The sequence below is a fragment of the Glycine max genome, chromosome 15 (genome assembly GCF_000004515.6).
Source record: "Glycine max cultivar Williams 82 chromosome 15, Glycine_max_v4.0, whole genome shotgun sequence".
Lineage (NCBI taxonomy): Eukaryota > Viridiplantae > Streptophyta > Magnoliopsida > Fabales > Fabaceae > Glycine > Glycine max.
This window is the reverse complement of record NC_038251.2, coordinates 12,835,104-12,860,509: the sequence shown is the minus strand read 5'-3', so window position 1 is coordinate 12,860,509 and position 25,406 is coordinate 12,835,104. Positions and strand designations below refer to the sequence as shown.

The following is a 25,406-nucleotide window of genomic DNA, read 5'->3' as shown; positions in this document are numbered from 1 at the left end:
CATCCAAGAACCATTTTTTGAATTTTTTTCACTTTTTGGAGCTAATGTGTCATGTCTGTATGCTTTCAGGAACCCCGAATAGGGGTAAATCAGTGTTCTGATCCTAAACCTTGTCATGAGTCTATGAAATTAAGAAAATTTCAATAAATTCCTAAAATTGAAGTTATTTAATATGTCTTTAAATTTAACCAATTTACAATGTCTGAATATACATTAATATTATCACTTATGTTAGACATTGTATGTAATGGTTGGAATAATACAATTGATGATTTGCACTTTTACGAACTTGTTTGAATTTCCTTGATTTCATGAATTAAATCACGCCTCCCACTTTTAAGAACAAAAAATAGATGATTTACTCTAAAATTCTTTAAGTAATTACGTATCACTCTAGTGATTCAGTTGATGTATTTAAATAAGGATAAAATACCATTTTGATTCCTGAAAGTGTAAAGGATTGTCACATTAGCCGTGAAACTAAAAAAAATCATAATAAGTCTGTAAACTTAACTACTTAGTCTCACCTTATTCTTAAATATGTATTAATATTATCACTTAAGTCATATGGTTTTTTATTTTTCTACTAAAGTGATTGAGATATTGTAATGTAGAGAATATTTTTTATAACTTTTTCTACTTTGAGAGCTAATGGGACAATGTTTGATGTGATCTTCACTAGGAGCGGATCACTTGATACAGGTTATAGAGTTTTGGGTCACTTCCAGGGAGGGAAGATAAATCAGGGTAGACACCACAAGGATTACCTTGATAGAGATTAGTTTAACAAGGACCCCAGAGAGACGCTCTCACCAAATTTTATTAAATGTCAAAAGTTTCTACAAAATTCATACATATAAAGTACCTGAATGAAAAAATAGAAATAGACATGAACCTTTAAAATAATTTGTGCCAAAATTACAACGAAAATAAATTATAAATAAAAAAATATAGCATATTTGACATGGGCAAAGTTAATATGAGTCTTCAACAATAATGAATAATTAATAGTCTTGATAATGTCTTTGAGCCTTTATCCTTTTTTATTTGGACCTTATTAAGTATGTTTGTTACTATTTGTTGGAGGGTATCCACTGACTTTTTTTTATCCTAGGGTCATAAATCTCTTTATTTGAGAAGTTTTTTGGATTCTTATCAATGCTTTACACTCTTAGGGGCTTAAATGGTGTTTTACCCATTTAAATAAAGTTTAAACATCAATTTGAAGAGTTCTTTCACAGTTCGAAGATTACTTGGAATCAGCACTATACGCGATAAAGTTCTCGATATGAATATTTAACACAGTTGCATTGCAGGACTCTCGATACCTCTAGAGTTAAGCAGCGACAACTTAATTTGACTTAGAACTATGAAACTAAGCTGCAAACTGAGTTGATCCACGCACTCAATGGCGATAAAAAAAAAAAAAATTTAATAGAGATATCAGGTTGGTTTGGTGATACAAGGGAGAAAGGAGGATAAAGAGGTCGTGAGTTTGAATCTCTCGTTCTAACATTCTAACAAAAACTAATAACTATTGTGGATAAAAAGAAAAGTAATTTAACATAGAACTATTTAATTAGTGTTTTCTTACATTAGAGAACATTTAAGTAAGAGGGTTGGAATTGATGGGTTGACTTTCTGACCTGTGGTGAGAGGGAAACATGTTGCTGAAGAAATCAAAGGAGGGTATGATCTCTCTGTGTAGTTTTCGTTCAAGAATGCAGGGGTAGCCAGTAACGATGGTGCGGAGGAGTCTGGGGATGCATCGGATGATTCTTAAGGATTGGGTTTCGGAGAGGCCGAGGTTGTCGGTCAGGTAGCGAAGGACGGCGTCGGGTGTCTGGCGGGTCTGGAAGAGAAGTGTCGGGAGAGCTATTCAGCACGGCGAGGGGAGACCCAGCACGTATGTGTGAGGTATGAGGCTGCGAATAAGAGTGCTGCAAAAAAAAAAACTCTTTCGAATTAGAACGGATTTTATCTAATTGATTTCTTCTCCAACTATCTCAAGAAAAAAATAAAAATTTCTACAAAATCAGTTTCTAAAACCAATTCGATCAGGTGAATTGTTTCTGCAAATTAATCCAACTAGTTTTTATTTAAAAAAATAATTCAAAAAATAATTTAAAAATCAATTTAAAACTTATTCAACTTTTAAAATCAGTTTAAAATTAATTAAAAACTAATTCAAAATCAATTTTTTAAAATCAATTTGATTATAAATTAATTTAATTATTTAAATATAAAATTAAATGATTAAAATAGTTTGAAATAAGTTCGGTTTATTTTTATTTTTTTTACTAAACTAGTTTTTCACACCCATAAATGAAAGGAGCTCACTTCTTTTTTTGAAGACGTGGTGGTGGTGGTGATGAATTTTGGACACTGATAGAGCCATGCCAATGGCAATGCCTGGTTTTGCAAGTCAACAACCAGTTTCAACCTAAACATGGAAGAGAGTGAAGGAACTCACCAATTTGGGAAATGCATTATGCAGAACACTTGGCCGAAGTGATCACCAATTTGGAAAATGCATTATGCAGCAAACACTAAAATCCCTTTTTCGTCATCGTCTGGGGTGCATATCTTAAACACTCTTGCGGCCTAAACATGCAATTTTGCAATGCAAAAGAAGGTGTTTGAGGGAGACAAGGGTGTACTTGGCTGTGCAATTCTACCCTAACCCCTAAACATAAAATAAGGGCTTTGTCCATGAAAGGCCGAAACTAAAAAGAAGCTTTCGGTTGTGAGTAATTTTCATTTGAGAATTTAATTAATTATCTTTGGTGGTATTATTTTCTCTTAGCATTGTTTATTTAATTCATCACTTAAACTTGAGACTTTATTTAAGAAGGTTAAGATCAATACTATTCCAACCAACAACTAAGGGTATAAATTAATTGAAAACTAACTCATAAACAAACAAGATAGTGAACAAATACAACACCAATGTACACACTCCCCAAAATAGAAAAAAGTATCTCAAAACAAAGCATTTCAAAATTATCGCGTGGCTAAAAAATAACAAACAATCCTTCAATGATAAAGAAGAGATAGATTGTGAAACCAATAAAGAATAATCTTTTAAATTATCACGTCGTCTTTTGGTCACTGCCTCTTCTTCCTATGCACCGTGCCTCCCTTGCCACCTACATGCTCCCACCACACCAATCACCATTCCAAATCACCTTCCTCCACCTTCAAAATCCACAAACACCAAAGAAGCAACAACAATGGCACACTTGATAGCTTTTAAGTTGAGGTTGGCGAAGGAGTAAACGCAGTAGGTGTCAATTTGCCATTGAATCACGTTCAACCTCAAAGCTCCTTCTCAGAAAACTCAGGTTCAAGGTGCTTTGAAACACATGATTCGTGTAAAACAAACACACTAAATCAAAATTAAAGGGTTTTTGTTTATTCCTCTTACAAAACTAAAATAAAAGCCATAACGTATTAACAAAAACAGACAAACAAGGGATAAAATAAAAGAGGGGGTGGACAAATGAAAGTGTTTTATCCCGGTTGAAATTGAATGTTTACAAATTACAACAACGATTTTAAATAGCATCACCCTACCCGCATTTAATGTGGAAATTAGAGTTGTTTCAACAATAATTCCCTCCACCTTCACACCTTGAAAGAATCTAACAAAAAATTATAAAAAAACAAAAAGGTTCTTGATCTATGTTGTAGCTTGTTGGAAAGGTCGATCCAATCAAAAGCTCCTGCACAACATTGCATCTATGACTCCATGTTACTTGTAACTAGGAAATTTGGGCAAGGAAAGAAACCATGGCAAAAAAAATTTTGGCCCCAATCCTCTTTAAAAAATTTGCTAGTACAAATAAGGTCAGAATTTAAACTTCTGTTTAGGTTTTTTCACCACTGCACATCCTGGGTCCTCTGAATTCTGCAGCAAAACAAACCTCGTTACGAATTGTAAAAGTCTCTAGGAAAATAACTAGTCACATTAACAAGTAGTGACCTTTCGTTTTTTGTTTTTCTTTTTCTCCTTCTTTTTCTTCTTCTTCTTGCTTTCCTTTACCTCAGATAGTTCATTCTGTTCTTCACTAGAATCCTATCAAGTTCAGAAACAAACAGAGAAAGTGGAAAAGGCAGATATCTCAACAACTATCCAGACACCATTAACAGTAATTAAGTAAGAACCTTAGAATCAGAGTCGCCAAAGGAGTCCACATGCCGAACATTTCTTTGTGAATTAGAAGCACCACCTAAAGTTGAAGGGAATCATAAAAAATTACACTAAATAACTCCTCTATTACATATCTTCATTAAATAATGGAAGAAAACCACCATTAATTTTTTACTATACACGACCAAGAAGATAAGTATATGGAGATATAAGGTTGGCTGAGTGGTTGAGAAAGAAGGGAAGGAGGGAAAGGTTGTGGGTTTGATCCCTCCTATTAACCAAAACTAACCAAACAAACTAACAATTAACATTTGCTGATAAAAAAAATAAAAATAAGTATATGCATTAAATTATCACAAGCCAAACCAAGCCTAGCCCAGCATTCCCACAATAGTCACTGCAAAAAAACACACTCGACACAAAACAACAGTAGTGATGAAATTTAAATTCCTCATAGTTATTAATCAAATAAATATTTGGTTTTATTATTAATTTGGTTTGTCCGCAATTAGTTGTTTTGGTCCTATACATAAAAATTGTAAGTTGTAATCCCAAGTCAAGCAAACTTAATTTGTTTTGGTCCTTGTCGTTAACATTATTACTATGTTTTGGTCCTTGTCGTTAACATCATTACTAGTGTGGCTTATGATGTTGCAGTTAAGCCTACCACAAAAAAAATTGATTCTTCCACAGTAGAAAATTTTCCAGCAATTTTATGCCGGAAGAAAAAGTTGACAATTTTACGCCCTCGGAAAAAATTTGTAGCAGTATTACAGCTGTCAAAGTTAACAGAATTACTAGAAGACAACTGACAATAGAGACAGAGACCAAAACACGTCAAATTTGTTCGATCAAGGTCTAAAACTTACACCTTGAGTGTTGTTTTTGCTGTTCTCCAATCAGAATTTTATGTTTTAGCTTGGTAGGTATAATTCTTTAACACAAACCTTTATTATGTGGATTACTGAGGTAGTTCTCCAATTCTAATTGGAGAACAGCACAAACAGCACCTAAAGTACTGTATCCAAAAAAAAATTCCTTTTTACACAAAAGGTCAAAACAGAAAAGCGATAACAAGTATAAGAACCAAATTAATAATATAACCAATAAAATGTAAATAACTAATCTAATACACAAAAAAGGAGTATGATTTTAAAACACTCTCGGCATAAGACATTTTACACGGTCAACTAATTAGAAATCATCATATATATGGCTTTTGAAGCAGTTATCACAAAAGTCAGCAGACTTAGAGCTTGTTTGGAACCACCAAACTTGAATTTAGAGCTAGTCAAACTTGATTTACAGCTCTGACCAACATGTTTGGCACTTTCCTGTTAAAGTCATTTTGTAATGAAAACATTCAAACATATATCACATCACTTCAAAATTAATATTGTAAAATCAATTTCATTCAAAACCAATTTTGTGAACACTCATTCAAACACGCACTTACCATACATCACAATCTATGATTAAATGATTGTATAAAAACTATTTAGAGTGCATTTTAACTAAAATTAAAGACAAAGGGTCTTACAAGAGAGGGGAGAGAAAAAGAGAAAGAGTTAGAAGTGTTACTTGCATAGACAGTTTCTTTAGCATTATTGACAGCAAGTTCAAGGAGATCGGGGTTAATAGATGCCAATCCATTTGGGTCCTTCAGCTTTCTCTCCAGAAACTTGGCCAAAGCCGCTGCTTTATTCGTCGCCAAGGGTCCACAGGGATGAGCCAACCTGTCAAAATAATCCACCAATCGTAAATTCACGTCAGACCCACTAAAATTGAAGGGGTGAGAAATGAAACTGTGGATTCAAAATAAAAAAGTTTAATCGTGGGGACTAGCAATGAAGTGCGAAATTGAAGATGGGGGAAAACCCTAAAATGAGGAAGAAGCAAACCTGGGTTTGGAATTGGAACGTCGGGGAAGAGGGGCGAATTTGCTGCCACGAAGTGCGCGTCTTTCATCTTCTGTCAGATTTTCGATTTCTTTCACCATTTTCTATTTTGAAGGAAAATCTCCCAAGTCTACGTCTCTCTTCCTACAAATCGTAGTTATTCTTTCGTTCTAGTTTAAAATTTAAATTCAATTTAATCTATTGCACACACGAAAAAAAATTTAAAAAAAATAATCAAAAGTTATTAGGAATAAGTGATCTGACAATTGTGTTACTTGATTAATTTGAGGCTAAATTTTTTATTTAGACATTAAATTATTGGAGGTATTGTTTTATTTCAACACGTGACAAGTGACAGAAAATTTTGAAAACCGGAACAGATTTAATAATATTATTGATAACTATTCCATTAAAAATTTATACTTTCCCTTCATCTTTTAAATCAAATCAAAATATATTTAAAAAAGTCTACTAATATGGATCTACAAAACAGGTTAAAATGCTAAACATTTTATAATAAAAATTTATCAAATTTTTATCTGTTTAAGTACCTAATAACCAAAAATATTATAATAATGAAATAAAAAATTTATCAATACTAGAAGAAGTGCCGTGAGATGCACGAGATAATTGTCAAAAGTTATTTGAGAGATTTTTTTTAGTATGATTGAATTTATAAAATGAGAATAAAATAGTTGTATAATTATATAAATATTATCAATAGAATTTATGATCTAAAAAAGTTGTATTTGATTTAAAATTTAGAAATATAGTTGTAATTATAAGAAAATGAATCTGAATATTGATTTCACAGAAAGTAAAATGTTTCAAATTTTTTAAAAGAACATCGACAAAATATGAAATAAGCCTTTAAAAAAATATTTGTATTTAAAAAATTTATTTAGTATTATAATACTAAAAAATATTGTTTAATATTTCTGTATTGTTTTCATTTTATAATATTATTTTATTTATGATTTATGGTTATTATTTTTTATTAGTTGTCATTTTATTTTATTTGTAACATAGTAGTATTGTATATAAAAATCTGTATATTTTATCTATTTTTTGTGATTTACTTTATAAAGTTTTAATGATTTTAAAATTATACCTTTTTATCATCAATTTTTCAGTATTGTATTTTATTATTCCACTGTTATATAATAAAGTATTTATAACTATATTTAAGGTAATAGGGTACATTTGTAAGTTACTATTTTATCTTTATATAATTACATTAACAAATCACTCACTAATTTCTGTTATTTTTTTATTTAAAAATAATAATCAAAAGGCAGTGAGACACGAAGTGTCTATTTTTTCCTAGTTATCATAATACCAATTCATGAACGTGACATGGTTAATTTCATACAAATCAGGATCTTATTATATTATTTTTTTCTCATTATAATAATCATTTGATGTTTTTGGTAATCATAATCATTTGATTATATTAAAGTATGATATTATTATTTTAAATGATAAAAATATTTATTGTATATTAATTTGAGAGGTGCTACAATAAAAAATTTGCAACAGATTTATATATTATTACTATTAGGCAAGTGATTGCGTGGTTAAAATATGAGGCCTTTGGTTATAGATACAAAACAAATAAATAACAGCATAAATAAATGAATAGAAAAAACAGTGAGAAGTGGCGGCAACACTGTTCCAATTCAAACCAGATTTTATATAGTAATGGACTATGCATGGTATTTTTTAGTAAGCAATCATAATTAAAGTTAATTAAGATTTATTTAATTTAAACTTTCAATAAATGTTTTTTTGTTTCTAATCATTATAAAAACTTTACCATAAAAATGTCATTAAATGGGTAAAACTTGGTTAGACGATATCACTTGTGATATAGTAACATTTTTTAACAAACATTAAATTAATAGTATCAATATTTAGGATGAATATTAATAGTATGATGTATTATGTTAACATTTGACGTATCATTAAATATATTTTTAGTTACTACTGTCATTTTAGTTTCTACTATTAAAATAATAAAAAATAAAAATGTTTAAATAAATAATGTGTCACACGGTATCTTAACTCAAGAGGCTGAACCAACCTATTACATCAAGTGTTAACCGAAGTTGATGTCATAAACATTAGCAAGATTGCTATAATACATTTAAGCACAGGGAAATGTACCTTGACTCGATAAAGTGTCTTGTTGATACTCCCAAATAGGGTAATATTACCCTTTAGAGGCTTTTGACCGCGTGTTATCTCAGACTCATATAAATACAACTAATGTCATTAATGTTAGGTACAAATATATTACCCACCAACACCATGGTGAACTCACCACTAACTTATACATAACTAATAAACATTATAATTTAAATAATAGCAGTTTAATTCAATTTGTTTCAATTCGGTAGACATCAACAACAAAATATACCAAATCGCAGTTTAACCATAAACCAATCAAATTGAATTCAAAAGGCATCAATTTGGTTCAATTTTTTATTTTTATTTTAAATCAGTTTGGATTTAAACATCCCTAGTCATTACCATTACTTGTGCAACTGAAGAGAGTTGCTTAAACAGATGCCCCATTTTGAGATAAGCACCGATCACTTATACAAACAATTGTTGCTTATAGTTTTTTGTTCACATCAGCTCCTCTAATGATACAACTTCATATGCAACGGTTCTTTATTCATAAGCTACTCCGGCTGAAGTTCTTAAGGTAAACAATCAAACCCTAAGGATTATTAATCAACAAATATAAAACAACATTATTTCAATCTTCATCCTCATTTTTTTTCTTCAAACTTGATATCTTCACAGATGGGAATGATTACAGATGTTGTGCTCCCCCACCTTGCTGGTATCTATGTCAGGAGCACAATACATTTGAAGATATAATACGAATGGGGAGAGATGAATAAATTTGGGGCAATCAAATACTCTGAATTTACAGGCCTCTTTCTCAGCCTAAAATCTTAAAAAAGGCAATAAAGCAAGAGGCCAATCCAATTGTATTACAATGAAATGAGAGATAAAATCACCGTGTAGAAAGCACTTTCAATGGTTGGACAAGTGATGGTGGCTGGTTGTATGGATGCTCTAGTATCATAACCACAGCACATACCATTTTACTTTTCCATTCACCAATCCAAAACTAATCACCAATGAAGAACTTGAATATGTCCCTCAATGAAACAATGCCTTCTACACGCTTGCTGCCAGCTTCCACGATGACAAGCCGCCTGACACCTGACTCCGGAATTAAACAGAATTAAAACTTTCAGCAGGACAATCTTCAAAATGAAATCAATGCAAATCTGGATAAACTAAATCTTAACTGTTATATCAACTTGACAAAAAACACAAACAAATTGAATATCACAGTTGTAACTTTTAGGCTACAACTTAGCTCAACTCTTCATCGTTTATATTGACATTCCATCCACTTGGTGTATCCAACTTTATTAACAAAATCTCAGGAAATAGCATATGCTATGAAAAATAGATTAAAAACAAGTCCTATTACAGCTTTATGACTAGGCCACCTTACATCCACTTTCTACTATCAAGCAACTAATAATTTTAAGTAGGCGTTTTTTAGTCAATTTTCATTCGGTTTTTAAAGCTTAAAAGGAGAAAAATATGCCAGGCCACTAGTGTCTGGATTTAGTTTTATTTTTGTGAACATGAACATTCATTATGGGTGCCATTACACCTGCTAAGTCAATAATCAATACAATGGCTGAGAAAAACCATCAGATAGTTGCAGGAGGAAAGAGAGCTAATCCAAGGTCAACAGAGGAGATTGGAATTACATTGTCGAGCATGGCACCCAGAAACAACATAAATGTAGTATATATAGTTATATACATGCATAAAGTTAAATAATTCTCTATTCCCCATGTTAAATGAAAATTTGGGGGTAGAAGTCCACAAAATAAGATGTTTTTATCAATATTAGAAGATACAAATGAATGTTGGCAAGAACTGAAAGCTAACCCAGAAATTTAAAAAAGTAAGCTTTGAATGAATACTGAACATCACACAACTGCAAAAAAATTGAAACTGAAAGCCATGCTTCATCAGAAAGGGAAAACAAGCACACCTGGATTTGCCAAGCGTTCCATCACTTTATGCAGAGGATCAGAACGCAAACACATCTGACATCTTTGACTTCTAAGCTCATAGGGACTATATGCGTCCTGGCCCAACTGCAAAGCCTGGACAATAAACCATGCAAAAGATGATAAGGTCACAAGAAGAAAAACATCTAAAAAAGGCCATCATAACAATAGATAAAGTATGCAACCTTGGTTAGAATACAGGCTGACAAAGAAGCTAACATAGGAAAGGAATTCACTTATTCCAAGAGTATGGCTTGTCTAATTTACTCCATTTAATAACTATTTATTGACATTGAATTTCATTAAACCAATCCCTGGATTGAAAGTTCTCATTAAATAAAACAGGTCTTCAAAATTTTATATAATTTAAAAGTTATTTGATACTTCATCAATCAACTTTATTTTATCGTATAATATACTTTTCAAAATATAAGTAAATGTTGATTATAAGAGTGTGTTTGTTTCACAAATTAAAAACTCATTCCCAGTAATGTGAACATGGAAATGCAGTATTCCATGATCATTATGAGTTTTGAAAAAATATTCCAGGATATTGTGTATTCTCTGGAAAGTAGTTATAGACCAAGACTTAAGTCATTTCTATTCCCATGGGAATGTGGGAAGTTATGTTCTAACCCAACTGTAACTCCCATTCCAACTCTCATTTTTTATTTCAATTATTTAAAATTTTAAAAATATCCCGAGGAATGTTAAAATCTAGCCAAATGCATTTTTAAATGTTCCCAGGAACAACATTCTTGGTTATAATATTCCTGGGAATGCAATTCCTGCAAATACAAGACCATTCCGTTAAACAAATGCTCCCTAAGATCATATACTTATGAATGTTCAATTTATCAAAAGTTTGGCATGCTTCATCATCAAGGTGATATCACATAATTCAACAGTTGGACTTACGAAATTCAGATTCTAGAATAAGTTATTAAGCAAAGTAAGTTTGCAAGACTTACCCTCGGAGTAAGTGAATCCTTTCACATTTATAATGGCACATTGACTTTTGACATCAAAAGGGAGAATGCCTCAACTAGGCATCAACAACATTAATATTGGAAGAAAAATAAATAATCAAACTCTGCATCAACCATAATATTACTTAAGAATCTATTTATTCATCAAATGTTTGTTGAGTGTCATCCACTGGATCTATTCACAGCCAATAATCAAGAAAAAGAAACATATCTTCAAATGTTATTCAAGATATGGGGCTGAACTATTTTAAGAGTAAAGGAAATTATACATTTCAACAAGAGAAAACCCCTAAATCAAAGCCTTCTAGTCGACCCTATTCAATATGATGCCAACGATACGTGATTTTGTAAAAGAAGAATTTGTTAGAGAAAGACAGCTGAATAAATCTACTAATGCTTAAGATCATCCTCCACGACCCCTAGGCTAGTAGGCTCAGTAAACTGCTAGACCAAATTAATGAGGAAGCAATGAAACCAGAACAGATTTGAAATTTTTAATTTTCAAAAACAGAGATTGTCAGCAGAAGTTTATAGATACGCAGAATGAAAAAATGAAAGAGAGAGAGACTTACCTGATGAACTGTCATTTCATCAAGATTAATATGTGCATATGCTCTGTTCTTTGCCAAAGCTGTTATGTCACTGTCAATAAAAAAGGACAGGATGGAAAAGTTAGATTATATAAACCATTGCAAAGAATGAAATGCTAGGACAATTTAATGCTTGAACCGTAGACTGAGACGTTATAGTATATCAAACAAGGCATCATGAAATATAATAGTAAGGATATAAAACACAACAGACCTCCGACAATATATATCCAGTAATGAGTCATTATCATCAACTATTGGTATTGAGCTTACTTGGGCTACAAAAGCACAGGGCAAGAATCAATGTAAGTAAAATTAAGCTTTTGCTCAAAGAAAATATTTCGTTTACATTTTAATGCTTGAATAAAAAAACAGTATCACCCCATAAAATTCATGTTCCCTTTTGAATATTGATGACTAATCACACATTAAAATTCTTCTCATAGTGGGAGACGGTGCTCCCTATCATCAGCCTAATACCTCAGAAGTATAATAGGATACCAATTTCTTCATTCTTTCTCTCTGTTGCTTTTCTTTTTGATACACTATGTTCAAGGTCAGACAAAAAGTTCACACCTTGAACTAATAAATTTAGGGCTGACGCAAGAGAAGCGGTTGGTCTCAACATTGCTAGAGGCTGCCGATTTGATTCCCCAATTTTGGGCACCCACGTGCCCACAGGTATTGCACAGATTGGAAGTTGAAGTACAGGCAGGGAACTAGAGCAGTGCCTAAAATACCTACAAATGCCTGAAAATAAATTTGGTAAGGATCAAGCATACTTAATAACATTATTGAAGAAAGCTACCAAGAAAGCTTACATTTAAGTATTCCTGAAAGTGAAGCAAGATGTAGTAACTGTGGAAATGAAGCATCTTCAGAAGATGAATGGATAATAGGAACTGTTGAAACCTCCTTTTGCAAGATCTTCATGGCAATATCTTTCAGATTATCATATGGTCCTGCCTGCATCATAAAAGAATAATACAAAAGGATCTCAAATATACTGAACTAATATGGTGGTGCAATGCAATAGACAGAGGTACCTTTAATTAAAGCATACAATAATAATTAGTAAAACCAATCAACCATTTCATGATTGCAAACACATCTAAGTCTAGGCAAAGACATAGGATTACAAAGGCAACTCCATCCCTAGATTCAAAATCCTCTTCCTTATGGTCCATGACATGACTGTCAAACAGCATGGTGGATTGGAGTTGAAGGCCATGTTATGAAAAAGAGAAGCTAGAAATAATTGCTTCAGCTTTGAATGTGGATCTGAGCCACTTACATTTGTCCTAAATAATACCCTAACACCCAAAAGACACTTGGTACTCAAAACATACTGATGAATCAAAACTAAAAAATAACAAAAAGATTAACAAGAATAATGAAGGAACAACATTATTTTATTTATCTTTCTTTGATAAGGAAAAGACCAAAGCTAAATAGACACATGCCAATTCCTTCCCAACCTGAAATAACAAGTTAAAACAAGATGGGCAGTAAATAGTAATAATAATAATTTTTGACAATTTGAAGCCCTAATATGGTTGCTAATAATAACCATTCAAGGTCATGGTATCAGTACAATGGAGTTTGGACGGTAAAAACAGAATAAAGGACAAAAAAAATATGTTGACCAAAACTTGATAAAAAAAACAAGAAAAACATACAAGATGAAGAGCTTGCGAAGAAAAGAAAAAAGAAAAAAAGGAAAGAAGATATTTAACTCAAGACAGGGTTTAAAGAAGTTCTGGTCACCCACGTTTGAGACACTGGAGTCATAATTGTCGGCAGGTGGTAGAATGTAATGAGAAGCAACAGGTCAAGGAGAGAACGGGAAAAGAAAGACTCTAAAATTCCTATTTGAAACTCTTAAAAAAGTTATTTAAGAAAAAAAAAAGTCCATCTCTACCATGATCACTATAAACCACTATGGCCACAAAACGCCACAACGCAGGAGGCAAATGGCAGTGGGCATCAAAACTACACCCAACTATTATGCTATGGTGGTGCCATAACTGCCGTTTAACAACTATGTTGAAAATTCCTTTCCATTCGTTTAAGCTTGTTGCAGACACTACTCTACATCTAACCTCATTAACCTTTTACCCAGAGATAGAATTAACAAAAACAAAAATATAAAATCCACAGCAATAATTAATTCAAGCTGCTAATTATACACCACTATACACATGCATCTTTATATATATTTGACAAAACACTATGCAAGTAATAAAAAAATGGCTTTATGACATACTAAAGCCAAAAAAAAAACACATACATGGATAAATCGTCTTGAAAACATAGTCCCATGTCCATTGTTCTGTCTATTTAAGTACGACTTTCCTTCTTTCCAAGCTGATATGGTATGTGTTTCAAGCTCCTCTTCTGTCAGATTAGATCCATGATTCCCCAGCTGAAAATAGGACAATAAAAAGTTTCAAGTTTCAACAAGCATTGCAAACTACACATGTGTACACACAAATAACCTTTAAGGTATCCATGTAAAATCAAAGAATAATTGCTAGTAATGCACAATACTTGCAAAAGAAACTGTTAGAATATAAGCTAGTTGTATCTCTGTAAGAATAGTCTTGACAGGTTTAGAGAAGGCTTTTTTAGTGTGTATTCTGAAAAGCCTAAGTATGAGCAGGTTCCCTAGTGTGAACCTGTCTTTTCTTCTTTCTTATTGTACTCTTTCTGTTTTATATAAATATAAACAATGTGTGGCTGAGTAAAGTAACTCAGCACTTCTCTAATGTAATGTGTATCTCAAACCCTTCAACAATGTAGTTCTTAACTTTAACATGGTATCAAAGCAAGTGTGATCCCGTTCCATTGTCTCTGCTGCTGCTCGTCATCTACCACTGTCAACCACCATCGTCAGCTGCCACCCACCGCCATTTAAGTTGCCAGCGACCTTCTGAATCGGGTGTCTCCCTGAGTGCAACCCAACTTCACACTTAGTGGTCAATAAGTTGTTTTCCCTTATCCGATGAGCCATTCTTCTCCAGTGAATCATCTTCCGTTGTGCAGTAGCTGTCACTGCTAACGCCACTGGACTCATCTCGTCGTCGCCGGTGAAGCCCACCCCATCAGAGCTACCATGTGCCGCCAACTTCTCCAGTCACCTCTGTTATCTATTGTTAGATCTACTTCCCTATGGTTAGATTCAGCAACACCCACTACCACCATTGTACTTGTCTCACTCCGGCGAGTCCAATCCACTAGTCAGCTTCCACTGCCGCCGTCGGAGTTGTCACTGATTGACTGTTTTGGACTGTTTTTCACCTCACAGTTCATTTCCACTGTCCTTTTCTTCTATTTCCATCTTCAAGATCATTGTTGGAACTGTTTTCGGTCCATTTATCACAAATACGGCTGGTCCACTACATATATATATAAAAAAAACGTCATATGCAGGTCCTGTCTGCTCAAACCAAGCCAGAAGTATGGCGTGTTCTGGTCCTGTTTAAGGCCTCGCCTGGTTTCTTGGCTCTCTCTTTTGTTACAAACAGCAACATTGTTACCAAGCCAGAGGGTACCCATTGCTTTGGCTTGAAGTCCTTCCTCAAAAGCAGTTGCTCAGTTTGGTATGGTTTTGAATGTTGCCAAGGCACCCCTTCCAGCTGCATTCGAAGTTCCATTGTGTTCTGGTTCTGAAAAATTACAACTTCAGGCCCTGTTCTTTCTATTTTTGGGACATCCTCCATTGGACTTTTGAAGAAAGATTGGTAGAGGATGCTACTGTTTTTAAGTTTTCTTTTAGTCTGGCAAGAAGTGCTCACAAGGCTTTTGTGCATATTCCACTTTGAAGGAAAATTTGAGTTTGTTCAGTTTGAGTTTGGAGTTTCTACCATGCTTGCAAGGTGTTTGAGATTATTCCCTCCTCATTTGTCTCTCTTAACCCTTTGCTGTGCAGCTCCATTGTCTCCTGTCCTTCTATTCATCTGTTGTGTGTATGTCTGTTGTTTAATATCGTTGTCCCCTTCATTCATCAAGAGGGTCTCAAGTGTTTATATTTAAAAAAAAAAAAAAGTCATTTGTTGATCCTATTGTCCAGTAACTTCTTCCTTGTCTTTGTCCTTGAAGCAATTGCTGTCCCCGGGGTTCAATCTGGTCAAGAACCCCTACTATATATTAAAAAAAAAATCATTAAGCTTCTATCCATGGTGGTTAAGCATTGATGTCAAGCTTCTACCATGGATGGTTAAACATTGGTGTGTTGCTTCTGCCTTTATGGTGGTTAAGCATTCAAATATTGTGTTTTGCTTCTGTCTTGAGTGGTTAAGCACCATGTTTAGCTTCTGCTCTTGATGGTTAAGCTTTGTTGATTCTGCCTATAAGGTGGTTAAGCACTTGTTGTTGGTTCGCTTCTGTCTTGAGTGGTTAAGCATCATGTTTGGCTTATGCTCTGGATGGTTAGGCTTTGTTGCTTCTACCTATATGATGGTTAAGTACTTGTTGTTGGCTTGCTTCTATCTTGAGTGGTTAAGCATCATGCGTAGCTTCTGCTCTTGATGATTAAGTTTGGTTTGCTTCTACCTTTTAGGTGGTTAAGTGGTTAAGCATTGTGTTGTGGCTTCTGCTTAATGGTTAAGCATATTCCAATTGTCTTTGAATGTTTTCAGTCATTGTCAATCTGTTGCCAGGGGGAGTGTGTTGGTTGTCTCCTAATCAGTACTAATCATTTTGAAGGCCAGCCCCATTGTGTTATCTGAATTTGAGGATCCCTCCTTGTTTTGGTCTGAGGAAGTTTATCATGGCTCAGCATCTGAGTTTCAGTCATGGGTTTCAATCAAGCTTCACCGCAGCATCTAACTTAGAAGAAGAATCGTCAACCCACACTGGAGTTCTCTAGCTTGGCGTTTTTTTGAAGACCAGCCCCGTTGTGTTGTTATCTGAGATTGAGATCCCTCCTTGTTTTGGTCTGAGGAAGTTCATAATGGCTCAGCATCTGAGTTTTAGTCATGGGTTTCAATCAAACTCCACCGCAGCATCTAACTTAGAAGAAGAATCTTGGAGTTGTTTTTTTTACTTTCTGATGCTTCAGCTCATGTTCCAAGCTTGGAGCATTTAATTTATATGCTCCAGCTTGAGGGGGAGAGTTAGAATATAAGCTAGTTGTATCTTTGTAAGGTTTAGAAAAGGCTGTTTTTAGTGTGTAATCTGAAAAGCCTAAGTAGGAGCAGGTTCCCCAGTCTGAACCTGTCTTTTCTTCTTTCTTATTGTACTCTTTCTGTTTTATATAAATATATACAATGTGTGGCTGAGTAAAGCAACTCGGCACTTCTCTAATGTAATGTGTATCTCAAACCCTTCAACAATATAGTTCTTAACTTTAAGAGAAACAAAGCTATATATTCTACTAATCATCAACATCAACAGTGGTAAGTTAAAAAAAACATTTTTTTCTTATTAATAGTAAACAAACAAATTTAAAAGCAGTCTCTCAAGTTAGGATTCTTAGGCAGTGTTTGGCCTGATTTTTCTGGTCATCTCTTCTTCATAAAAGTAGAAGCTCCTCCAATTAGCTTTTGTGAAAGCCCTGTTTATTTCTTTAGTTCACTAAAAAGAGATACTGTTATTCTTTGGAGCTTCCCTGAAAATGGACCTAAAAATGTGTTTGGCCCAGCTTCTCCTTTTAATCAAGAAGAGAAGCTCAAAAAGAGTTGAGCCAAATGACAGTTTAATAAGCACCTTGTTTCAAGGTCACTGCTTTTGCAGCAATGGTGAGACTATGTAATAATTGTATCGTATGATCTTCATATTATTACAAGGATAAACTATGAATATTGCAGCAAAAAGACAGAGTGGTCTGAAAATTATGCAATTCAAATGAGCAGTTTAACCATACTGCAAAATCTTGAAATTGATTTTCAACAACTATTTCTGGTACCCAGATCATATTATACTGGAAAGTGCTAAAATTAAATATCAATATCAACATATTCAAGAGTTAAAAACTTCTTCAATGAGCATTGTAATTGTGCATATCAAATGTTAGAATTGTCAAGGAAGAGAAAAAGAAGATTTAAAACTTTGAAGTGGCATTTTACACACTAATTCATTGTATCCATAAGCAACATCAAATAATTTCAAATTAAAAAAAGAGAAAGAGTCATAGCAACAAGTTGGTTTGTGCAAACAGCATGCAGAATTGATCAATATGTATATACACTTCCAATTGCTCAAACATTATGAAAATTTCTACATTTTTAGTAATTTGGTCCTACCAATCACTGATGTCAAATCTGAGCAAATATTTCTGGCAAGAAATTTATTGCACAAGACACTTGTTCAGTCATACAAGTAGACTGTTTGGTTGGAATATGAAGCAACTAGCTTTCAATAACAAAAAAATACAGGTTTTTCACTCATTTTTCTTGCCTTTTCCTTTTATTACCAGGTTTTGTAACTTGTCATACCTACTCTATCTATATGACATATAATAGCTTTTCTGTCACAGCATCGCAAATCATCACCATAAAAGCCTTGTATTCAGAAAACTTGCCAATACAAAGAAATAATGATCCTAAACTAATGGCACCTCTGTTAAAATTAAAATAAATATAAAAGAAATACCTCTCTTAAAATTAAAATAAAATCCAAAGCACTAAGAACACCAACAAATTGCCCTTTGCAGAAGTCCCAAAGAGGAGCCATGAAAATTCCCTGCAAATTATCCAGATCAGAAAAATTGCATCAAATTTCTAATCAGCAATTCACTCTAAAACTAAGAAAGCTAATGCATATAAAGGAATAAGGATTAAGGAAAAGGCTTAAAATCATTGTCAAAGCAAAGATTCTAAAATAACAGATCAAATTCCATAGAACAATTCAAAAGCATGAGCTTATTCTCACCTATTTATCAGGGTAAAAGCATTTAAAATGGCACCAATTCAATATGTTTAGCAAAAATTACTCAATATATGCTTAAAGGACTCTGGAAACTTTCATTGCATCTGAGGAAAAAAAAAATTAGCTACCTGCTCATGCAATATATGAAATGCCTGTTTCACGGGTAGATCAACATCCAAAGCAACAACCTGTGGCCAGGAGTCACTATCGCTAAATTAGTAATTTTATAATTCAAGCTTGAGGTTTGTAAATTTGATGTAATGTAGGCACATCATAATGTCCAAAATAAAGGGTCAAGGTAAAACTTCCAAACCTTGCCTGACTCAGGAAGTAATTCATAAGCGGTGTGTGAAGATAGAAATGCAGAAATACGCTGACGGGAGATCTGTACATCAGTATCTGATATTCTTGGCAGCACCTCACTCAGTGTTCCATCGGTCAGACGGACCTGCTTTTTAAGTGAACAATATAATATACTTAAAAGTCTGAACAATTAAACATCTTGTGCAAATAAGCAAGATACAATTTCAGTTTTCAGACATGAGCAGAAATCATATTATAAGATGCAACAGAACAAACATGTGCAACAAGACATTGAAGGTCACCAGGTTTATGAGTTATAACAAATAAGGAATCAGAAAGATTATATTTAATTTCATTCCAGAGAGAAGAGTCAACAGACCTACATAGATCAATATTGCTGGAATAAAGATCTTAACATCTAAAATGAGTTACAAAACATTCTCTAGAGTCCCAGTCAGATCATAGTATTATTGACCCAACTTTTGAAAATTCCATTCATAGGTACAACATAGCCAGAAGCCAGAATACAAAGAGCAGCCGTGTCACTAAAAACAAACACAAATGTCAAGGTATGACTAAGTCTCACCATTCGTCGAAAAGCATCATTATCCACATCCATGCTATTTCCAGAAGCAACGTCTGGGGGTAAAACAGGTATGTAGTTAGGATCAGTGGCCAAGAAGACAGTGTTGACTATCCCATAATCTCCAGGTACATAAGGTTGATGTTCATCATGGCGCCATTCTCCATCAACAAAAAACTTGTACTGCATTCAAATAACTTCATAAGTATCCAACCACCAGGAATTAAGTAAATAACATCTTTTCAAATCCACCGGTGCATATCAAAATCAGCTACTTGAAATCCCAAACATGAGAACATATCGCACCTGACCTCAAACTCCGATAACAATTGTTGACAAAACAAAATAAAATTTCAAAAAGAAAATTAAATAACTATTTTAAAACAGGAACTACCATTCTAAACCTTGGTAAATAACCTCAAGCACCATATCCGATTACACTTCCATATCAACAAGACTCCATATTAAACCATGAATTTTATAAATTTGATTACTTAGCAGTAATATAGAGTACAGTCAGTGCTATTACCCTCAGAAGCTACAGGAACACTTTGTTACCAAAAGATCTCTCTAAATAACTGCCAATAAAAATGATCAAATCCACAAAACCATCAAACACAACACACGCACCGTTAAGTTAGTAATACAATCATAAACTGACCTGATGGTACCCGGGTGGCAAGTTATAAATCACTTGAAACACAGTTGGACAACCTTCCACTGGCGACATCGGTAGAAGCTCCAACCACCTTTCGGACAAAATTTACATTAAGAGAGATAAGCAAGACTAAACTAAAACATTCTAGCAAAAACATTAAGATGTTCACGTAACAATCAACAAAATAAGCACCTTGTGAAAGAACCACTGAGAAACACACTCCTTCCTCCATATGGCCACACAAAACGCATGGGAATTAGCACTGTCCCTGCCACACCACCCGCATTCCTTGCAGAATCCATGCTCTGACCAAACATTAAACCTCGAATTGAGTGCTACTTTAAGAATACCCTCCAAGCACCACACTTCATCGCAGCTTCTCCAGCTCCCACGTCGCAAATTCCAGTGAATGCCGCGCCAATTCAATGCACTACGAAGCCCAAAATAAAAAGAAAACAAAAAAAAAATCTACCCCAAATCTAAAAAAACCACTTGCAAAAAAGAAAAATCTCAGATTTTGATGCTTGATTCGACCGGAAAATCGAAAGGAGAAAGTGCCCAATTCTCACTGCAACAGAACCTACGAAGAAACTGAAGCGGGTACGGAAATATAAATAACACTCTTCATGAAATTTGCACGCAACAAACCATTGACTAGCACGCACAAAACCCTAACCCTAGATTGAAAAAACTACCAAATTCAACCTGGAAGAGCCGCGAATTTGGAAAAATCTGAGAAAACCAAAGCATAGAGAGAGTCTCAGAGGGAAACAGAGAAAAATTCGAAACCCTATTGAAACATCAGAAGAAACAAGTTAAGAAAACCGAGAGATTTATCCCTGAAGGGGAAAAACAAAAGAAATAAAATAGAAATTTAAATTAAAAAAATGGAATAGGGTCAATGAATTATTGTTGTGAAGGGAAAATTATGTGAGTGAGTTTGTGAAATTGGTAAAAATGGAATAATAAAAGTTGCAGTTAAACTGTAAAAGGTGTCACATAGGAAGTGCACGTGCGGTTCTGTTATTTGATTTTGATTTGATGAAACCATTTTTTTATTTCATGCAAATCAAAATTTTCGGATTTTAAAGGTAATAAGTTTTTCGCATTTGTCCTATAAAAAAAAAAAAGTTTTTCGTATTTCTTTTCTGCTTTTGTGAGTTTGTCTTCGGTTTTCTTTGACAAGTGACTCCCAAATTTTTTTTTAAAAAAAAAAAACATAGTATTCAACAAAGCAATTACCTTATTCATTACATAATAAAAAAAGGTGCTGACTGATTAACTCCATTCTAAGTAAGAAAAAACGAATTTATACTATTGGTTTATATTTTAACCCTACACAGCAACAAACAGCCCAATTTAGTTCAAAGATAAGTCCTCTGCAAGTTAATTAAAATATTTTATGAAAAATATTATAATTTTATATTTTATCTTTCTTATTTTTGTTATGTAATCTTAAATAATAGTATTTTTACATGTGTGTTGCAGAAGATAAATATTTATTATTATATAATTATATTTATAATAAATAAATATTTTTAAATACATAAATTATATTTTATATTTATAATGAAAAATTTAAATTACAAGTAGTATTTTAGTGTGAGAAGTACGTAATATAAACGTTTATTTATATAATTAAAATTTATTTTAAATAAATATTTTTAAATATATATAAATTATATTACGATTAAAATTCATAATAGATAAATATTTTAGAACACATAAATTATATTTTAAGTTTATGATAAAGAATTTGAAAAATAACAAAGAAACACACAAGAATGGGGATTGGGATTTGAATTGTGTCGTGTACTTTAAAAAAAATTGAGTCTCAATCAACAACTGTACAAAAAAAAATTATATAATATATTGATTGATGATTGATCATATTATGCTATCATATTATGCATTTGATTGATTTAATTATAATTTATATTAAATTATATCTTTTTATATTTAATAGTTCTTTAATATAATCACATTTAATATTAAAATTGTAATTTCAAAATTCAAATTATAAATTAATTATTAATGTGAGTTAAATTTAGAATGAAAAAAAAGGTTAGACATCCTTTTATTATGGCGTGACACATGTGCTGTCAATCCTAGTATGCAAGTGTCTTTATATAATATTTTATTATGATATGATTTTTATATATTGGGATCCCACTTTAAGGGTTGCAACTTACAAACGATAATGAATAAGAAATATAATAATACATTGTCTAACAACAAATTATATCAATAATAATGTACCAATATGGTATAATTATTAATTATTATTAATATAATACTAATATAAATTTTAACTAAAGAAAAAAATTTAATTATTTAACTTATAAAATCTGTATAATTATATTCTCGATAGTTGAGTTTTTTTTTAAAATGAGGGGCAAGGCCCTTAAAGACTTTATTAACTAATCAAAAGGAAAATTAAAACTAACTGCATCAACAGAAACCAAGTCAGAAATAAATCGAGGAATGACAAAAAAAATTCTTCCATTGTTTTCGATTGATAGACCAAATTCAATAAAAACATTGGTCACACGATTACTTTCTCTTGCAACATGTCTCCAAAGAAACTTTTCCCCATTGTTCGAGAACTTGTGAATAAGCCTACCCAACTAAGAATAGTTTGGAGATAACTAACTACTCCCTTCAATGATAGATATTGTATGGTTGAACTTAGTCTCAACATGCAGATTCTTGAATCCATGATATGTCACAATTATAATATTATTTGCTATTGTCAGAGATTAACTTGGATGTCAAGACACACTTCTAAGTTTGGCGCATAGGAAAACATCGCATCACCATTTTGGTTTCGAAGGATCCTACCATTAGCAACTTGTCCCTCCTCTGTTACAACTCCAACATAGTTTAGCTTGAGTGCCCTTATTATCAGAGTGGCCCTCCCATTTAAGCCTTGACTATTATCCTTTCTATGTAGAATATTTTTTGCTTCCCAAGTTTGATGAATGCTAATAACCATTTTCTTCACTCTACTTACTAAACTATCTGTAGTAATAAAGAATAAGGAGAAAGCATTATCATTTCAATTTTTTCATAATGCATGGAGAACAACACTAAAAATCATATCTCATTCTCAAAAGTTATCCAGTTTGGAAGGGCAAATATTTTCATTCATTCATTGGTGGATATCAGCATTAAAGAATGATGGTTGAATCTTTCACAATAGTTGAGTTTATAATCATAGAAATTATCAAAAATTATGTTTAAAAGATTATGATAAAATTATATCATGCATGAAATAAATATTTAAGTCATATTCTAAAGTAATTTAACAATAATCATATTCCAATAAAACCAAACTATCTTAACAATACTTTCAATTAGCATGTAATAAGTGTGACTTTATCTTCACATGAATGAACAACATTAATTTTATGATATGAGGAATGCTAGCACATTCTCTTTCTAATACTTTCTCCATGATTAGTTGAAATCACCAATTTTCATGGATCTCACTTTATGATATTTTATATTGAAGAGAATATAATAACAAAGTTATTGTTTAAAATTTTACTAAGTTAAGCATACAAAAGTGGATACAGCAATTCCAAATTTATCCCAAATAGACTTCTAGAACTAATAAGGTGAGAAACACTCCAGTATAAATTAAAATTAAACTATAATTACAAAATGAAGTATTATAATGAACAACCAATAAATCGATCGTAAAACTTGTTAATTTCATAATATTATTGAAAACAGTCAGATACTCATATATAATTGCATATTTATAATCCAAAAAAGGATAAAAATTACTTATTTACAAATTTTTCACTATAAGCAATCTGCAATCGTATAATAATTCAAAAGGTTAAAGATTTCACAACTAACCTCGTAGAATGTCATTCATCCTTGTGCATAGGAACAATGGGCTTTGATGATCTAATAGTAATATGATTGCAAATTCATGGAAGAAAAATTAGAAAAAACAATCATGAAAACTATATTCTACGAAACTTTGTACAGTTATAAGCATCAAATTCTTTTATTTTTCATAATGATAGCATGTGGTTCTAGTTGGATTTTGCTTGAAATGGTAAATTAAACAAAAACCCTAATTTAAATTGGATTCAAGGTGTTATGAAATGTGTTATTCTCAAATTCAACACAAAAAACATGAAATTGAGTTCACACAAAAGGCAAAATCAAACATGAAATTCTCTCAATCCATATACTAAGAAATCTCCTTAAAATTTATGTTCATATATAGATGATGGGAAACAAAAACCCTTTATCAAATTTAACTTTCACTCATAAAATGTTACCATTTTCCTTTAAAAAATGACTCAATATTCAATTTGGTCATCTAACTATTTAAAAGAGTTCAATCTAATTCTAATATTTTAAAAACTCCAATTAGGTCTTATTATTTTTAAAAATGCATCAATCTAGTCTTATTTATGTTCGTCTCGCAATGGCCGTAATTTAAATGGGTCAAGTTAGGTTAGATGCCAATTGCTAAACATACCCGTCATACCTCTTACTTATTAAATATACTTCCTTTTTTATATTATATTTACTTAAATAATCCCACTCTTTACCTCCCATTTTATCCAAAATTTGGAAACAATTTCTTCAAATTATTTTTTCGTCATACTTCTCTTAAATGTTCAAAAATTTCATCAATCTTCTTCTATAAAAAACAAGAATGTCATTTGTAATGAAAAAAAACAAGGATTCATTAGCATTGTTTATTGTTGAATTTAGTGTTTGATGAGGTGTCGATGGTAAAAAATGTCCAAAAAAATATTTATCTAATTCTCCTTATCTTAGCTTGTTTCACTTCTCAATGGCTGATTTGAGGAATAATGTCAAGAAAGATTCCAAGAGTCTAAAGTATTGGAAACAAAAGCCTCTTATTGTATGCATGATGTGTGAGGCTTTGTTCATAAAAAAGGAGTTGTATGTGTTAGGAATTTTATAATTTCTAATTAATTAATATGAACTACATATTATATTATCATTTATATTTGTTATTTTATATTTAGATGAGTCTAATATAAGTGATTTAATTTGGTGAGTCTATTAAACTACCAACAAAAAATTGATGAGTTTAATGAGCGAAAATCAATTTGACCCATTAAGAAATAATGAGAATCCTAACAGGTTTAAAATCCGAGACACAATTATGGTTTCCAATATACTAAATCAAAAAATAATTTATCTTCTCTCCATCTAAAGAGAAAACAAAAAGTCTTGTAAGTAATAATG

At 32.3% G+C, this 25,406-nt stretch overlaps 2 protein-coding genes across 7 annotated transcripts; both read right to left on the bottom strand.

Annotated features, from left to right (window-relative positions):
• Positions 1 to 3,495: 3,495 nt before the first annotated feature.
• On the bottom strand, positions 3,496 to 6,300 carry LOC100306299 (uncharacterized). Of its 2 annotated transcripts, none has more exons than XM_014767320.3 (5): positions 6,055 to 6,300; positions 5,735 to 5,889; positions 4,168 to 4,232; positions 3,986 to 4,060; positions 3,496 to 3,910 (listed from the first exon to the last, which is right to left on the bottom strand). In XM_014767320.3, exons 1-5 carry the CDS (start codon positions 6,150 to 6,152, stop codon positions 3,851 to 3,853), a joined length of 453 nt encoding a protein of 150 aa, XP_014622806.1. In that variant the 5' UTR covers positions 6,153 to 6,300; the 3' UTR covers positions 3,496 to 3,850. The 2 variants fall into 2 exon arrangements, with proteins under 2 accessions (XP_014622806.1, NP_001236669.1); NM_001249740.2 differs by having other exon boundaries at positions 3,497 to 3,910; positions 3,986 to 4,078; positions 6,055 to 6,204.
• A 2,327-nt stretch (positions 6,301 to 8,627) lies between these two features.
• On the bottom strand, positions 8,628 to 21,074 carry LOC100785692 (sucrose nonfermenting 4-like protein). 5 transcript variants are annotated; one of them, XM_006597684.3, is made up of 14 exons: positions 20,865 to 21,074; positions 20,352 to 20,750; positions 20,163 to 20,250; positions 19,505 to 19,684; positions 18,929 to 19,066; positions 18,744 to 18,803; positions 18,340 to 18,429; positions 14,036 to 14,170; positions 12,567 to 12,711; positions 12,322 to 12,495; positions 11,960 to 12,023; positions 11,728 to 11,797; positions 10,148 to 10,262; positions 8,628 to 9,291 (listed from the first exon to the last, which is right to left on the bottom strand). In XM_006597684.3, exons 2-14 carry the CDS (start codon positions 20,474 to 20,476, stop codon positions 9,197 to 9,199), a joined length of 1,479 nt encoding a protein of 492 aa, XP_006597747.1. In that variant the 5' UTR covers positions 20,477 to 20,750; positions 20,865 to 21,074; the 3' UTR covers positions 8,628 to 9,196. The 5 variants fall into 5 exon arrangements, 4 of the variants coding, with proteins under 4 accessions (XP_006597747.1, XP_040865981.1, XP_006597745.1 ...); XM_041010047.1 differs by having other exon boundaries at positions 18,929 to 19,063; positions 20,865 to 21,071; XM_006597682.3 differs by having other exon boundaries at positions 20,352 to 21,074.
• Positions 21,075 to 25,406: the final 4,332 nt, after the last annotated feature.

Bases quoted from the DNA above. Each gene is read 5' to 3' on its own strand.
- LOC100306299 (NM_001249740.2), bottom strand. From the start codon at position 6,152: ATGGTGAAAGAAATCGAAAATCTGACAGAAGATGAAAGACGCGCACTT. The intron at 4,233-5,734 runs GTAACACTTCTA...CTTCAACTTTAG, and splicing joins TAAAGAAACTGTCTATGCAA to GTGGTGCTTCTAATTCACAA. The intron at 3,911-3,985 runs GTCACTACTTGT...GTTTTGCTGCAG, and splicing joins AGAAAAACAAAAAACGAAAG to AATTCAGAGGACCCAGGATG.
- LOC100785692 (XM_006597682.3), bottom strand. From the start codon at position 20,476: ATGTTTGGTCAGAGCATGGATTCTGCAAGGAATGCGGGTGGTGTGGCA. The intron at 12,712-14,035 runs GTATGTGTTTTT...TTTATGATGCAG, and splicing joins TTTCAAGACGATTTATCCAT to GCAGGACCATATGATAATCT. The intron at 12,024-12,321 runs GTGTGAACTTTT...GTGCTTTTGTAG, and splicing joins CCTAAATTTATTAGTTCAAG to CCCAAGTAAGCTCAATACCA.